The sequence below is a fragment of the Eucalyptus grandis genome, chromosome 1, assembly GCF_016545825.1.
Source record: "Eucalyptus grandis isolate ANBG69807.140 chromosome 1, ASM1654582v1, whole genome shotgun sequence".
NCBI lineage: Eukaryota > Viridiplantae > Streptophyta > Magnoliopsida > Myrtales > Myrtaceae > Eucalyptus > Eucalyptus grandis.
The window spans coordinates 10,118,346-10,136,300 of NC_052612.1; the positions used below are offsets into that span (position 1 = coordinate 10,118,346).

The 17,955-nt window shown below is 37.9% G+C and overlaps 1 protein-coding gene across 1 annotated transcript; it reads right to left on the minus strand.

The window, feature by feature from the left end:
• Positions 1–7,163: 7,163 nt before the first annotated feature.
• LOC104452742 lies at positions 7,164–14,903 on the minus strand. Its single transcript, XM_039316421.1, has 9 exons — positions 14,866–14,903; positions 14,711–14,787; positions 12,086–12,200; positions 11,162–11,652; positions 10,709–10,869; positions 10,467–10,628; positions 9,462–9,627; positions 8,276–8,461; positions 7,164–7,489 (listed from the first exon to the last, which is right to left on the minus strand). The coding sequence occupies exons 1-9, from the start codon at positions 14,901–14,903 to the stop codon at positions 7,164–7,166; spliced, it is 1,722 nt and encodes a 573-aa protein (XP_039172355.1).
• Between the last annotated feature and the right edge of the window lie 3,052 nt (positions 14,904–17,955).

Consider the following 17,955-nt stretch of genomic DNA (forward strand, 5'->3'; position numbering starts at 1 on the left):
TTGACCACACTAAAAACTTCCATGTCGCTAATCATTCCATATGCGTCACATTCAGTGAACTTGTCTAATACAAACACTTGTGTTCTTAATTCAAGCATCACAATATTCAATTATTTGTGACTCATCATTCCCTTGAGTATCCAATACTTAATGGTGAAGTTATGAACACACCGGTCTCAACAGGATTATTAATATCCACTCAATAATCCATCGACCGGAGACGATTTAAAGATTTAGTCTAACTATAAACCCGTCACATATATTCTTGACTTCTCAATAATAGGTCTAGTTATAACTGATCTTATGGATATTGTGATGCCTGAATTACAAACAAGGAGGAAATGCTGTGATTGGCCCATGCTGAAATCGCAAAACAGATTCCAGACGGCAACATTGGAGGTCTTTAATGCTCCACACCTAAGCCACAGCACAAACCCACGAACAAAAAACTGAACGAAAGCGATCTAGGACTGTCACGAGCCAAAAGCTAATCGATGTTAGGCTTCAACGCAGGCTTTGCCATATTTTCTCATTCCAAGAATCTTCAACTCAAGAACTCTTCATCGAGTATCCCTCAAGTAAAGCTAAAACGAACACCAGCATCACATAATTGATCAAACATCGAAACGTGGAGAGGGAAGAGCGAGCTTACTTCGTTCCAGCGGTGCGTGGCCGCTTGAGTTGACTTAATTGAGCCCAAGAAGTGGAAACAAAAGCTCTCTTTTGCGTCAACATGATTTTCTTTTCTTTGGTGGAGCTTTTCAAGAACTTGGAAGGATTTGGTCTCTGGACAAACGGGAACAAAATGTAGCAGAGACGATGAAGAATTTATGCACGAACTCAAGCTCAAACTCAAAGCAATGATTCGGTAATCAGTGGAGTTTTATTTCTGTACCGTCTGAAGGAGCTAGGCCCTTCATCCTCCAAGAAAAGAGAAGTACATTTCCCTGAAATGCCGCCGCATTAAGAAATCCTACTCGTCGCCTTCAATCACACGTGGCTACTACTAATAAATGGTGACTATAGATGTGCGTCATTAGTTATTTATTGAGAATATATATGTACATTCGAGGAATTTTGTAGGCAAATTAATACGGCTTGCCTCACCACCACCATGCACTACCTCCGGCAACCCTTTAGGATGATCGGCGACGGCCCGTATTGCCTCGGCAAACCCTCCACATGAGCTGGAGGAATAGAACCGTGAGTCAAATCGAGTCAAATTGCGAGCCAACTCGACGCGATCTGCAGAGGACATGTCCGGCTTGAATTCAAGTAACAACGACGTGTTGGTCGGTTCCACCTCCATGGGCGGCCCAGCTTGCACGAAACAAAAAGGGAAAAAAAAAAGAGTAAAAGAAAAGAAAGTGGACTGTTTCGGGCAAGTGAGAGAGTGAGCAAGAAAGAAGAGACAGATTATAGATAAGACTAAATTGAGTATTGAATTGCACCGAGGTACAGCATGGCACCCGACCTCCAAAATTTTACAGAGATCGATTCCAAATAATTTATCGTGAACAATGTAGATAATTGTAACTAGGGAAAGAGAACATGTTTATTCCTTTAAGACCCACTTTTTTCTATTTTATTATATGCTTTGGGCCCTTTTCACGAGGATTAGGGTTGAGACTACGAATATGATTGGTTAGTCGGGATCCAGGTGCTAGTAACCCTCACTTGTGGTGACTGGTGGGTGTGGGAAGGGAAAAAATGAAAAAAATACAGAAAAATTATATATATATATATATATATGTATATATATATGTATATATGTATATATGTATAAGAATAAGGTACAAAGATTATTTATGTCGCATCGTTCATGCCACGTAAGACAGTTTAGCATTAATCGAATCACTATATTAATTATTTCCAATCAAAATTAACTGGAATAACTACATTGACAAATCATTAAAAGATTCATGATTAAAATGATCAAATTAAAAAAATTAAGACTTAATTAATATTAACATAATAGATTTACATCTTTTTTTTTTATAATTACCCAAGAATTTAGGGAACGAGACAACAATCCATTCATCCACCAAATCGACGCACATAACTTTTGGAGTGTGTCTCCTTTTGTAATGTCCGCAGGAGTGGGCTCACGGCACATGATTTATCAAGAAAAGCGACTTTTATGGAACATTTTCGGGAAACCTTGCCGTTTCAGAGATTTCTTCCTAGTTTCTTTTCTCCGATTTAGAAAATTGGCCCCCTCATCCTTTTGAAGTAGCATCTGCAATATTCTTTTAGATAGATGCACTTAAAATACTAAAATTTATCCTTACAAAAAAAATACTAAAATTTATCATGAAAATATAATTGAATCATAAAATTTTAAATAAATATAATTAAATCCTAAATTTATTGAATTGATGCAATCAAGTCAATTGTTAACTTGTTCAACTTGACTAACTAAAAATTGCTAACATGACTTTTTTATTATTGTTATTTTCTCTCTCCTAAATAGTAATGATGTGACTCATGCACGAAACAAAAGGCTAAAATAATGTCATTTTGGTCTAAATCTAAATTTTTAATACATTTTATTTATATTATATTAAAAAATATGGTAACATCAAATAAATATAGAAAAATGAAAGAAAAGAAGGAAAATATAATCGAGGACTAATGTGGTCCAAATTTGATTTTTTTTTAATACAAGTGTTATTTAAATTATATTAAAAATAAGCTAACCTTTTTTTAAAAAAAAAAAGGGGAAAACATAGCTCCCCACCACTGCCGAGAAGGGCCAACAAGGGTCACCACTAGTCTAAATTTTTTGCAATGAAGCATGCATGTTAGTGACATTTCATAGAACCTTCGTATGATCTACGATGGTCATTGTCGTATATTAACCAAATCTCCTCCACCGTTCCTTAATAGATTACTGCTTTCGGCAGTGGCATGTAATCACCTTCTCTTGTCATCCGTAAAAGCAATTTCTGAGCATTTTTGCTTTCATCTAAACATTAGTATCACAAAAATCCCAAAACGTTACATTTATGCCACATTTATGCTAAATTAATTTTTGTGTTACAAAAAATCTCAAATTGTTATATTCATATCATATTTATCCCAAACTGACTTTTATATAACAAAAAGTCTCAAAGATTGGTAATTTGGGATAAATTTGGTATGGGCATACCAATTTGAAATTTTTTGTGACATGAAAACACATTTTAGATATATATAATCAGTGTAAAATTAAGAATTTTTTGTGACACGAGTGTAAACGTGGGTGTACCAATTTGGGAAAAGATTTAAAAAAAAAACAGAATTTATTGTCTGGTTGAGAGGTCATCCCATGTATTGAAGTGCACGTATATAATTGAAAGATTAAATTTTATCTTCATATTGCTGAGTTAGATGATATGTTTAGGGTTTGACCATCCGTTTATCACAGGTGTACTAGTTTATGATTTTTCATAATATTAATCCAATTTAACAGAAGCTAACAAATTGTAAATTTATTACAAATATATCAATTTTGGGTTTTTGATGGTCATAAAATTAATTGGAGGTAAATTTATAAAAGATATATTAGTTTGGATTTTTTCATGATGAGAACTCTTTTTACGGGCCTTCTACAAATTGATTCTTCCATGGACATCGGGATAACCAAAGCACCCCTGGCGGCTTCCCATGCTCGTCTAATTTGGTCATTCCCAGTTGTCACAATCTCTCTCTTTCACCAAGCTGATGTTTCGTACACCATCTATTTGTCTCGATTATTCTTTGTGACGCGCAAATGTTCCAAAACAAATGAAATTATGATAATATGATTCAACTCCACCAAGAAAACAGCCATATAATAAGCATTTTTAATATAGGATTAATATCACAAAAAATCCCAAATGAGTACACTTGTAATAAATTTATCCTTTATTAATTTCCATTAAATTATACCGTCAAATTACTAAATTGAATAACACATGATAGTTGACAGGTGTATCAATTTAAGGTTTTACTCTCCATTGGTCACGTATGTACAAATTTGTTGATTCTTTCATGGTATTAATCAAATTTAACAGAAAATAACAGAGAGTAAATTTGACATAAATATACTAGTATAGAATTTTGATGGTCAAAAAATTAATTTGATGGTAAATTTATCACAAATGTACCAGATTTGAGTTTTTTTGTGATATTAACCCTTTAATCCAATGTGGAGCCTTAATTGGAAGACTAATTGCATTTGTACTGTATTGTAGTCTAAACTATTTTAATCCTGCAGCTTAACTAAATTATTAGGTTTCGTTGCTACATGTTAATGTAAAAAGCCAAAATTATCTAGAAAGGCTTTTTTGTACAGCTTTTTTTTTTCCTTCTCGGTGCACCAAATGGATTTGGATGAGTTTGTATGCGGGTGAATGATACAATGAGAAGATAAAGCTTCATTGCACCGTTAAATTCTTCTATATAACCATTGGGGTTTGCCTCAGTGGCCATCCTTTCAACATAAAAGGGGAAGGTGGAGGATTCGAATTACCACATTCTGAGGGGGTTGGGGTGGGGACGAATTAGTTTCAAATGTTAGTTTTGACTCCCACGCCCAGCAATGAGGCAGAACAAAAGTTTAATAGTGAGTGTTAGAATAGAAGTAAAATAGGACCGACAAAAAAAAAAATATCTTCTATCTGCTTCCTTTTCTCATGGGCTTGCTCTCGATCATAATCTCCATCCATTAATTTTCGATTTTATCGCGCATGCTCATAATCTCCATCCATTCCATTTCATGTGACCCTTGAACTTCTAATACGTGCAATCAAATAATTAAACTTGCAAAAGAATTTCTGATAAAGTCTCTTGGGGCCTTTTGATGACCCAATTAAACGGAAAAAATTGAATACTCGACAATTAATAAGGCTAAGCTTGTTTCATAAGCTTAACGTGGATTGACTTAAAAGAATCAATTAAATAAAAATTCCACCTAACGTGAAAAGTTAGAGATTTTTTTTACCGCATAAACTACCGACAGATACTAGCTCTCCAAACACCTAATGTTGGTGTTGAGTAATCTCATGATTGCATTGAACGGTTAACCGTACCGAGGGGTGAGTGAACTCCATTGTGGAATGACTTACTTCATTCATTCAATAGAAAAATAATCGATGGTAAATAGAATCTCGCTGCATCTATTTTACTACAATAAATATCATTGGTATATATTTGGGCGAGAGTTCGATTATATTCATACATCACTTTGTAATTGTTATCAAAGAATTTTATATTTTTGAGGATTAAGATTTCTAACACTGAAATTTTCAGCATTTATTTTTCAGTTTTAATAGACAAGCTATAGTCTCTGATCCCGGGAAATGAATGGTCGCGCGTCCGTTAATAGTAGCAAAAAGTATGATGTCAGAAAAAAAAACGGCGCAGCAGTGGATAATCATTTTTTAGTGAAACAAGTTATGGAAACAGTAATGGAAGATACAATCAAGTAAATTGTAGAAAATAATGGATAATCAATATAGAGCTTTTTGATCATCATGAATCAGCACATGACATTTGATTATTTGGGATAGGCAATGAGGAAACTTGATTGTAGAACATATCTACAAGATAAAAGCCCTTGATATTGAAAATTGAAATTTCGAAGATAACATAAGTAAAGGTGGTTAAGCTTAATCTTTGCTTACCGGCAATTGTATCGCTCGGAAGCTCAAAATACCATGACCGGCACTCAAGGGACCTGTAGATGCTTGAAGGAGCTTAAAGCTTAAGGTCGGCTTTTTCGATGCCACAAGCCTGTTTATGTTGTTCTAATCATTTTCTGTATGGATGAATTGTGGTTATTTGTCTATTTTCAAGAGAAATTTTCTATGGTCGAATGTTGCATTGTAAACGGACATAGCATTAAGGAGGGGCTAGTCAGGGCTGTCACCCCCTCTAGAGCATTTAGCCCTACATACCAACGATTTTAATCGATCTACTTGTAGGATTTACTTCTGCTACTTCTTCAGTAGGTACTCCTAATTTGTAACTCTAACTTCATTATAAAACTAGCAGTCCTGATGAATAGAGAATATCGAGAGAACTTAGACATCTTAATTTAATAGTGCTTTGTGTTCTGATATAGCTTCATTGCCTGTGCAATCTTCACATGTGAAAAAACTAGAAAACTTTCGAAGAAAGATGTTAAGAGAATTGAAGTAGAGAGGCAATTTCTAATGAAAGAATAAATCTGCTTAACAAAGCATTAAGCAAAGCTGTTCAATACACAAATGGATAATGCAATGATGACAGGGCCCAATAGACAAGCAACTAATATGCCCTCCTCTATGAAAAAATTGCCATCGATCGTATCTGACAGGAGTAATCCAAGGATCCTCTTACCCAATGGCAACAGAAAGAACCACCAAATCAAGCCTGCACTTCATTTATTTATTTTTTTAATGTTTAATGTTTTGTTTTTTCAATTTCTATTTTATTTTTTTTTTACTTTTTTTTTAAATTTTTTTTTTTTTCAACTTATTTTTTTTTTTTTTTTTATTTTTGAATATTAATTTATTTTTTTTTTCTTTTTTTGGGTGCACACGCCCCCACGGCTAAGCCAACACACAAGCACTACAAGTACTAGAGCAGAAAATGCGGAGCTTTAACTAGAAGAGCGAAGCAACGCAGAAAGACAGACCCACACTTGGGCCTAAAGCACCAAGAAGAATTGTCTCGGTGGTGCCAATTAGGCAGTCTGTGGACTTTTGTGGCTTTCCATCCAATGTCTAATAATGGAGCAAAGCTCCATGCCTTCTAACTCTTTTTTGGACTACCTTTATCAGCTCCGGCTATCCCAATCGCCCTCCTCTCCTTACAATCTCGTAGTACACGTCTTTAATTGCATCTACTTTTGAATAAAGCTAATAATAAGAATTCGTATAATCAATCAGAGCCAACATTTCGATCTGACTCTACCCAACTTTCTCTTGTTCACCTCCATACTGAATTGAACCGCTGAGAATGACTCCTATGCAGCCTTCTTTCTCTATGTCTACTTGAAACCATCTACCTACACTTCCGAGGGGTATTCTGAAAGCCCTGGACTTGAATTGGCGATCCCATCAAACTGCACAATTCAGACCCCTCTCATCCTGAGGAAGAAACCCCACTGCATCTCTGCCTTCACCTTGAGCCAGCCATAACACCTATTCTGGTGCCTAAACAAAACCACGGTACCATGGTGAGGTAGGAAAAGAGATGTCAATATTTTGTAGATTCGCAGAATTCGTCCTATCGTCTGCAAATTTGGATGGCAAATCTTCCATCACGTGATCGTCTTCAGGTTGATAAACATGGTGTTTTTTGGACAAGGGATAAAGCCCATTTTCCGGAGAGCTCATTTCCCCGATGTGATCGAACAGTCGCCTACGCGGGGCATCCAGTAGATTCTTATGTGGGAACGGTGGTGGCGATTCGAAAGTAGTATTGCCATTATCTTCTGGACAAGTTAGACCTTTCAAGCGCTCTGCAGATTGGGGTAGACCTGCAGCGGGACAAGCAATTTCATTAGCTGAAAACTCCATGGGATTTCCAAAATAGGTATTTTGGGACTGTACTGGCAATGACAAGGCAGTTGTACTATTATGTCCTGGAGAAATAACTAGAACATTAACGTGGTTAATAAATTTGGGCCTACATGAGTACAGGTGTGCGGTCTTATGAATTTTTTTTCCAATGAATGATTATGAGCTCTTAACATTTCGGAAGCTTAATGATGAGTCATGGCGTGGTTCAAAGGGAGGAACATTTCCATCGCATGTATAGTCCATTGGGCTTGGTGAACCGAACACATGGCTAGGCACGATCGGTTGGGAAGGGAAATCCTGGAACTGGCTGACAGTAGGAGTAATAGCATTCTCTCCTATGGAAAATGGAGCACTCGAGCACTCTGTAGGCGTGGGCTGACATGGAGCGAGAGGAACACTTCCATTAGCTGGAGACTTCATGGGATTTTCAAAATAGGTAATTAGGGACTGTACTGACGATGGCAAAGCAGTTACATCTTTATGTCTTGGAGAAAGAAGTAGAACATTAAAAGTGGCTAGTAAATATGGGCCGAAATGAGCACAACCTAACTTTGTTTCTAGTATATGATCTTTGGGTTACCATTTGATAAAAATGCCCATACAAACATGCACGACATGAGCACGGTGTACAATCTCATAAAAAAAAAAAATTCAAATAAATGGTTATGAGCTTTTACCATATGGGAAGCTTGACATTGAGGCTCGCAGTGACATAGGGGGAGAAACATTTTCCTTCGATATACAGCGCATTCGGCTTGACGAACCGATCCTATGGCTAGGCCTGGTGGCTTGGCAATTTAATGGAGAAATTAGATCGCTCGCGTGGCGTACATGTCTGAGCGGATGCGGAGAGCGAGCTTCATTAGCTGGATCCTTCATGGTACCTTGGGACTCTATTGACGATTGCAAACCAGTTACATCATCATGTCCTGGAGAAAAATGTGGTTGGTAAATATGGGCCTACATGTTCTCAAAAAAAAAAATTAATATGGGCCTACATGAGCACAGGTGTACGATCTCATAAATTTTTTTCCCATTAATAGTTACCAGCATTAATATTCCTCACCCTTCACATCTCTTTAATTTTTCTTGCCACTGATCTTTGTAATCTTTTAAGTGCTTCAACTGACAAGGCCCTTCCCTTCACACATTGACTATTTTATATAAAAGTTTAAACAACCTAACTCGTTTTCTAATATGATTTTTCAGTCGCTATTTGATAAAAATGCCCATACAAACATGTCACCGTGTGCCATGTTTTAATTTATTGCTTGATTATATACTATTCATATCTAACTTTTTAATTGCATTTTAATTGATTGGCCTTTCACACAAACATACATTCATTCATACACATATATTTATTGTTTGAACAAATACATACATATATATGGCCATATGGATAGAGTGTATTGAATGAGGCTCATTTTGCAACAATCAGATCTTACAGAATATATCTCTTCTTGATAAGTTAGCATTAAGATATTTAATATTCTTGACATTGCATGTCCTTATCGGTCATTTTGTTACTTCAACTCTTAAATCTTTCATGTCCAAATTGAAGTTGCATCTTTGAAACTGAACCTTGACAAAATGTAAGTACTTAATTATTGCCCTTTGCCTTTGTACTGAATCTATTATATTACTGCTTTCGGTAGTGACTGCAGCAATCTACTCATCTTGTTTGTTCATCGTCAGTGAAAACTATTTCTCAGCATTTTTAGATGCAAGTTCAATTGATGGGGTAGCTGGACAAATAAATGTCTTCAGATAACGCGGAACCCAAATCATTAGGATCTGAAACACGTTGCTTTTATGTATTAAAGCTCAACAGTCAAGTGGAAAGTCCTATTTTCTATCATTATTTCACAGGCCACATCTTTGTATGTGCTTATAGGGAGAGAAAGTTTTGTGTTTGGGAGCACGTACCGTCAGCAGTGGAGTCCGCATTTGCCAGAGGAGCTTCCGGACCAACTGGAGGAGCACAGGTACCTGGAGCCATATTATGTTGAACAGGCGCGGGATTTACAGTTTGTTGGTCAGAGACTTGAGATGGAAAAGAGCTTGAGGTTTTCCCGATTGTATCTTCATGGTTCTGGAAGAAAAACACAGCATACCGCTTTAATCTGGACTGATGGGAGTATTTATCTCCACTATAAAAGGTACACGCTCTGACTTGAAGCTACAATTTCTTTTTTGCGCAAGTAATGTTGCATTCCAATGGACGAACTTGCACTCAGAGCGGCACAGAGAAAGAAGAATAAAGAATAACATTGAAAGAACCTCAATTCACTTTAGGCCTATCGCCACCCATTTCTGCACCACATGAAAGTGAGGTGCTCCAAAGATGCAATGGAGAGTACAATCAAGGCAAGGTTCCTCAGGGTAAAGATGCAAAGTTGATTGAGAAAGGACCAGTGAATAATCAAGACACACATCAACTTGTATCGTGCAAGTAATTAAGATCTTCATTGTTCTAGACTCGAAAAGTTATGGTTGCAAATTGTCATGGATGACAGCGAATCAACGGCTGAAAGTGCTCTCTACAGAAGGCCACTTAGATTTACAAGGTCACCATCCTCAACTTTGCATCGCAAAGAGCGAAAGCTCAAAATCACTAGCATCTAGATTTTCATTTTGTTCTCTCCACAGGCACTTCATATTACTTTTACCGACAAATAAAAAAACAAAGCATCTAGATGTCCAACCAACTCCTCTTTTCAAGTTTCCATATCTCTGATCAAGTCTAACACCTATTAAGCCACACAGCCACAAGTAAACATCAAATTACTGATTACATAGATAATATGGGACATATTATATGAACTCAGCATGATGGTGTGTTGTGCATGGACTGGCTTGACAAAACTCAGGAGGAACTTCTTAGTTACTCACCTTCTCTCGGGCAGAAAGTCGATCAGTAGCAAAATATACCTTGTCTTCGATTAGGCTGGTTGGTTCATGATCAGTGCTGAATGCAGCAGCATGCTCCCTCATGCCATTAGGATTGTTCAAATAAGTTATCGAGGATTTGCAAGTCTTTGCATGATCTTTGAGGGATTCCCAGTTCTTCTGTGTTATTCTCTTTCCAAGTACCTATGATGAGTGAACACGCAAGACTTACGATCTCCATAGTCAATCAAACCATAATTGGGAATCATTAACTAAGTGCTTACCTCTCTCAGTTTCTTGGAGTCTGTAGACAGGTGCTGTAGAAAGTCCCCCACTTTATGTATTCCGGCTTCCTTCAATTTTTGGTGAGATTTCCCATCTTTGGCAATCTTCTCCAGCCTCCAGACCTCATCATCAAATGCAGGTGGATAATGTTTCCTGTTTGCTGTAAAATGAAGAGGACATATACAGTAAGGTCCTAGTCCCTATTAGATTGATGAGTAGCTTCTGATGGCACGCAGGCGCGCAGACCCTCTCCCAAAACTGATTCGAAGTGTCAACATTTTCTAATAACATAGAAGCAGATCATATTTTATTTATCAGAATTTTCGTTTGAGATGTAATGGTTCATATGAAGTGAAGCTCTCAATTATAGGAGACGCGATGTCCGAAACTATGTTTATTGTCAGTCATAAATGTAGGACAAGGTTTATGTACTGTAAGACTGAAAGACGTACATTCTCCTCTATGTTCCTTGACACGAAAGGCATCTGTTTTTGCTTCCCGGATTCGTGTATTCCCACAATAACCTGATGCCACCTTAAGCCCTATCCTAAATCTTTTACTCCTGTTCCAACTGGAATTGTCCATAAATACCAGTTCTCCCAGCTCCCCAACACCTCCCTTGAGCGTCACCTGGCGAACTCCTGTCAAAAGCACCTTTCCTTCACGTTCTTTAACCACGTAGTTCTCAAACTCTTCTTGAGCCCAGTTGTCCTCTTCATCTTTGTTGAAGTCACTTTTAAGCACAACGACGTCCAACTTAATGGAGGATTCCGGGCCTGATTTAACAACCTCCCCTGTATCTGCATCAATCAAGGCAACAGAAATGCGAGCACCACATTCTCCTTCTAGTTTCTGTCCGGTAAATACATCTTTGGACAGTTTGGTTGGAATGTGAAGCCGGAAGTTTCTCACATCATTCTTTCCCATAGTTTTAGCATTAGTACTGCATTCTCCGGAAAAAAAAAAAAACAACCATTAGAAACAGGAACAGGTATAGAAGCGGAAAATTGGAAAAGTTATAACACATAGAGACAAACTACCAAACATCTCACTTGGACAAGTCTTACTGCCAGGGAAACTACTAGGATAAATAGATGCATTGTCTCAGAGAGTTTAACAATGCAAATTTTTTAAAAAGTAAAATAAAACCAAATATAATGCTGCACTGCTCTCCAGATACATATGATTATGTTCTAAATCAGAGCATTGACAATTTAGCGCATGACCTAATCATTCTGGCTTACTTGTAAACTGAGCTCTGACTGCCTACTTTGGGTTAGTGGTAAAGTCAGCCTATTATTCCCCAAAAAATCAACAATGCATAACCAATCAATACTGCACAGAAAGCCAGCATCACAGGGGAAGAGCATTCATACCATCCAAGGTGGGGAGAGTGATCATTCGTGAGCTCCACTATTTCCATCTGTCCAAAACCACCAAGAGAAGAGTTGCCGAAGTTGGAGACATCGAATAAATGAAGCAGAAGGGATACTAAACCAATCAGCAGTTGTATAAATAGCTTATATGAACTATCCTAAGCATTTTCTTTATCTCCTTTCATTCCATGTCCGTGTAAAATGTTACATGTGCTTTGGAATGGTTATGATCAGCTTTAGGTGATAAAGCCACCGTTGTGGATGTTATTGAGACTAATGCATGGAGATGGCCTCCTGCAAGTTCTGATGATCTGCTTGAAACTCAGATGGCTTTGTGTCGGTTGATTGCTCCAAACTCTGGATCTGAAGACAAAGTGGTATTTTGATTGCTCCAAACTCTGGCTCTGTAGACAAAGTGGTATTTACTGGATCATAAAGGGGCTCTCTCTGTAAAGGTGGCTTGGAAGCTCGTGAGGAAATGTATAAACAAACTTACTTGGCTTAAGCTCGTATGGTTTAAGCCTAATGTGCCAGAATGTGGCTTTATAACTTGGCTAGTCATTCACAATAGGTTGCACATATTGGATCTGACATTGATAGCACTTGTATGCTATGCAGACAACATGAAAAATCTTGAATGCCCTTGCTCTTTAAGTGTGTATTCTCAAAGCAGATTTTGGGAACAAGTTTTATAGCTACTCCCAATTCCTAGATCTGCAAGTGATTGGAAGGATAAATTTATTTGGAATGCAACAATTTATTATCTCTGGAGAGAAAGGAACTTAGCAAAGCATGAAAATATATCCCCTCAAGGCTGTCGTGACCTCTCTATGATTCTCAATGGAAATAAGACACTTACTGCTAGGGGTGTGCAACGGGAACCGCCCGAACCGGGAACCGGCCGGACCGACCGAACCGGTCGGTTTTGGGCGGTTCCCACGGGTCGGCGGTCCGGTCCCGGTTCCTAATCTTGGAACCGGTGGCCGGTTGGTCCGGTTCCCGGTTTCAAGGTGGGAACCCGAACCGAACCGGACCAACCGGACCGAACCAAACTTTTTATATATAATTTATATACATAGAATTAATAAAACATATAAACATGATAACTTATTGCAACCAAAATTGCAATTTGAGGTAGCAACCTCTTATGTGGCCAAGAGACCATTAAAATCCTTTTTATTACTCTTTTATTTATAGAAAAAATCTCTTTGATAGTTCCGACGTGGGACTAAGACTTCAAGAGATCCCGTGAATCACACAAGTGAAGTTTGAATATTTTGCACGTGGAACACGTGTGATTAGTTTTGTTGAATTGCCCGAGAATCGAATTGAATTGATCAGTCAAGAGCGCGTTCACTCTTTAGTTCTTTAGTGCAAAAAAGTATAGTTGATTTTTTTGGACCGGACCGGACCGGACCGGAACCGATGGAACCAATGGTCCGGTCCGGTTCTCGGTCCTAGGACCAAACGGTCCGGTCCACGGTTCGCAATTTTGGGAACCGGTGCTCCCGGTCCGGTTCCCGGTTCCAAGGTGGAACCGGACCAAACCGGGAACCGATCACCCCTACTTACTGCTGATGTTAAGTGTTTGAGGAGAAATTGGTGAGTTCTTGTTGGCTAACTTTGCTGTAATCTGGTAGCACGGTTTTGCATCTTGTTTTTGTGGGTAGTATTTTGCTTTTGCAGTTGGGACCGTAGATGGGGAAGACTGTGATGTCATGTTGTCATTTGATGTGTAGTGCAATCAGATTGAAAGTCAACTTGATGACTTATCAGGCTTTCCCATTAAAATAGGTTCCTCAACAGGATGTCCCATTGATTCGTCAATGCCGAGTAAAAGGGCCATTGCTCAGCAGATAAATGTTACTTTAGGGATAGCTGACTGATTTTCCTCAAGAGTTCACATCTACAGGAAGGTTTGGCACCTCGACTCGGCTGTATATGTGGGACATTATGCTGCAATGGACTCATATGGGGTGTCACCTTCCTTGTTTTTCTTCCACAGGTTGTCCAATAAAATGAAAATTTACTTATAAAAGAAGATGTGCAAAGTTCGTGCTCAATGAATGCTGTTCAAACAATCAACACGCGGAAATTTTATGAACGCTGTTTATCTTACCAGTTTTGGAACAGCATTCTTCATTGAGCTTATCTGTTGCATCACCTCTTTGAAAGGATTCTCCATGGAACTGCACCATGGAAATTGACATTGGGAACAACTGCTGTCTTGTGGACTTATTCATAACAGATAGACAAATATCTATAGGTAACACTTTAGTTACTAGTACATATGAATGTCAGGCCCAATTACCAGACTCATCAGATGCATTCCCTTAACCTACGGCGACAGAGAAAAGCCAGCGTAAAGCTGGAATACATATTTATGCAGTACAAAGATAACAGAAGCAAGTAAAGTTAATTACCAGCTATCGACAAATGCACCGTCCTTTCGGTGATTGACAAAAAGATGTATGTGCAGGTTTTACACTTTGCTGAACAGAATCATGGATCACTGACTAATGATACTCGATGATATTTCTAGTTGGCAAGACAATACACATGGGAATTCCCATAGGGGAATCAGTTGATGCAGATTTAGCAAGAAACTAAACAAAATATATTCACCTTTGACAGCATTCAGCCAAGTCAGATTTAACACGCTCCCACTCTTCCCTGAACCCTTCCCTGAGCTCTTCCCTGACCTGTCCAGCAAAGAGCAATAGCGAAGAATTACATTGCAATCCATCACGTATATATCTCATTCAAGTTTCACATCACACGTATTCTCATTGTCCTCCTTCAACTTGCAAGTTGTCATTGACCGCATTTTCCAAGATTCAAGGAAAAAATTATGGCCAAGTCACTTCATTGAAAATGTGGATCATTTTGTGATCCGGAAGGTCAGAAATGCATCCAAACGCTTCTAATCAAAGAGATCGGTGATTGAAGAACAATAAAGACTTTACTCATCTTACCACTCTCCGGACAACCTTCTCGATAAACCAACTCCTTGTCTTCCCAGACCTGTGCCATATTTGACCAGATGCAGATCGCCACAAAAGTACAATCAAGATAGGAAAATTTAGCAAAAAGGACAGCAAAGTAACCCAGTAACGATAATAGCTCACTAGCTGGGTAAAAGTTTCCAATGGAGTTTAATTCGAACAAGGAGGAAATGCTGCGATTGGCCCATGCCGAAATCGCAAAACAGATTCCAGACGGCAACATTGGAGGTCTTTAATGCTTCATATCTAAGCCACAGCACAAACCCACGAACAAAAAACTGAACGAAAACGATCTAGGACTGTCACGAGCCAAAAGCTAATCAATGTTAGGCTTCAACGCAGGCTTTGCCATATTTTCTCATTCCAAGAATCTTCAACTCAAGAACTCTTCATCGAGTATCCCTCAAGTAAAGCTAAAACGAACACCAGCATCAAATTATTGATCAAACATCGAAACGTGAAGAGGGAAGAGCGAGCTTACTTCGTTCCAGCGGTGCGTGGCCGCTTGAGTTGACTTGGTTGAGCCCAAGAAGTGGAAGCAAAAGCTCTCTTTTGCGTCAACATGATTTTCTTTTCTTTGGTGGAGCTTTTCAAGGACTTGGAAGGATTTTGTCTCTGGACAAACGGGAACAAAAATGTAGCAGAGACGATGAAGAATTTATGCACGAACTCAAGCTCAAACTCAAAGCAATGATTCGGTAATCAGTGGAGTTTTATTTCTGTACCGTCTGAAGGAGCTAGGCCCTTCATTCTCCAAGAAAAGCGAAGTACATTTCCCTGAAAGGCTGCCGCATTAAGAAATCCTACTCGTCGCCTTCAATCACACGTGGCTACTACTAATAAATGGTGACTATAGATGTGCGTCATTAGTTATTTATTGAGAATATATATGTACATTCGAGGAATTTTGTAGGCAAATTAATATGGATCTCATTAAATTGATGATGTCAAAAAAAAAATTATTGTTACTTGATTTGTTATGCAAGTATTTTTTTTTTTTTGGGTTTATAATACAATTGATGGCAAATCATTATAATATTATTATACGATTCTGATATTACAACTTTTTGACATGCTTCCAAGCAAATATTCATCTGGTTAATATAATATACTTTCCAATCTGCATATTATTAGAAGAGGATTTTGCTTTATTGATCAATAGTATTAAAGGGTACGGATGCCCGTGCTTCATCCTGGAGGATGAATATTAACAAAATTTTCCATAAAACTTTAAAAAAAAAACCTGGATTTAAGTTAGCTCTCTTTCGTCAACGTAAAGCATTTTACAGAAAAAATTTTCAACGCAAGCAAGTGAGCTCTCTTTCGTCTCGCCATGGTGATTGAACTTTGGCCTCTCGCTTGCTGGAGTCTCCACGCCAGTTTAGACTGGTTGGTCGCACGCGAGAGAAGAAGAAAGAGAACGGCATATATGCAGTGGCATGACAAACATGGGTGATTTTTCATGTTTTGTGTTAAATTAATATCTCGAGTTTAAATTTGGATAACGATTTATTATATTGAATTTGGTAATAAATTTTTTTCAAGTAGATTTCAAATTGAATGATGAATTTTTTATTTTTTTTATTTTTTGGACTTCTTATAGTTGCATAATGGAGGAAATAAAATAAAATAAAAGTTTCCTCTTTTATCTAGAGGAGATGAATTCCTCTGTAGGTTATCATGGTGGGGCCCCAAGTCAAATATTTGACTTTGAGCACACAATATTCCACGCCGTGGGGTTTTCTTTGACTGATGGAAGTAGGAGGTCCTCTGCACGTGGAACCAAAAGGTGGTGGGCCGAGGACAAACTTTTGAGTCTTTGACATTTGGCACATATAGAGATAAAATAGAAGGTTCGGAGGTGAGCGGTTAAAACCCTATGAGAAAAAAAAAAGGAGCCACAGGTCGTTGAAGAGGAGCCATCGACGCGATCAAGAAAAGGAGAACGCGAAGCAGCACGTACGTGAAAAAAGAAAAGAAAAGGAGGATGCGAAGCAACATGTACATGAGAAAAAGAATAGATGCTGGAGTTCTTGTTTTCGGCGTACATAGAGCATTTTGTTTTGAGCGAACGTGCGATAATTTTGTCTTGAGTGAGTCTATATCCAAGTGAGTTGTTTATCTATAAATATTTTGAATTTTGAATTAAATCTAGATATATAAAATACTCAAAGCATGTAAGCGATTAAACTCGATTTTCTAATTATAGTGAATTACTGGCATTGGCTTCTTCCCGTAAACATAAATACCGATATTCGGACCGAATCACATAAATTTATGATATCCTTATTATTTCTCATTTATTTCTCTAATAATTTCGTGTTGACGTAAATTGTAAGATTTTGTCGTTTCCATGTATTATATTCCAACAATAAATTTTTTGGTTCATATGATTTGATAGCCTCGTCCGACGTGCTCGAGCAAAAAAAGCAGCATGTTTGATAGTTTTCAGATGTTAGATTACCCATTAACTACCGGTCCCTGCAACGACTGCCACTCCAAAAATGCTTTGGTAGAACCAGGAAATTGCAATGTTTATTAGGAGGCTTTTGATCGGACGGGATCAATTGCGGATCGACGAATAATTGGACTCGTAAGAATTTTTAAAGGTGAAAGTCATACATAAGACCAATTTGATAACCCAATTGACTGCTGAAAATTTATGAGTTCCACCCTTAGCACAATTAAGATTGTTAAACAACTTTAAACACTACAAACATAATCAACTTCAATCGAATTAAGAGATGAGTTACTTCAAAATTAATGGGTGATGTGAAGTCAATTAGGGTTTCCTCTTCCACATTTGACTCTTTTTTTTTTTTTTTGGCAAAGTCAAAAGTTCGGCCTAAGCCCACCACCTTTTGG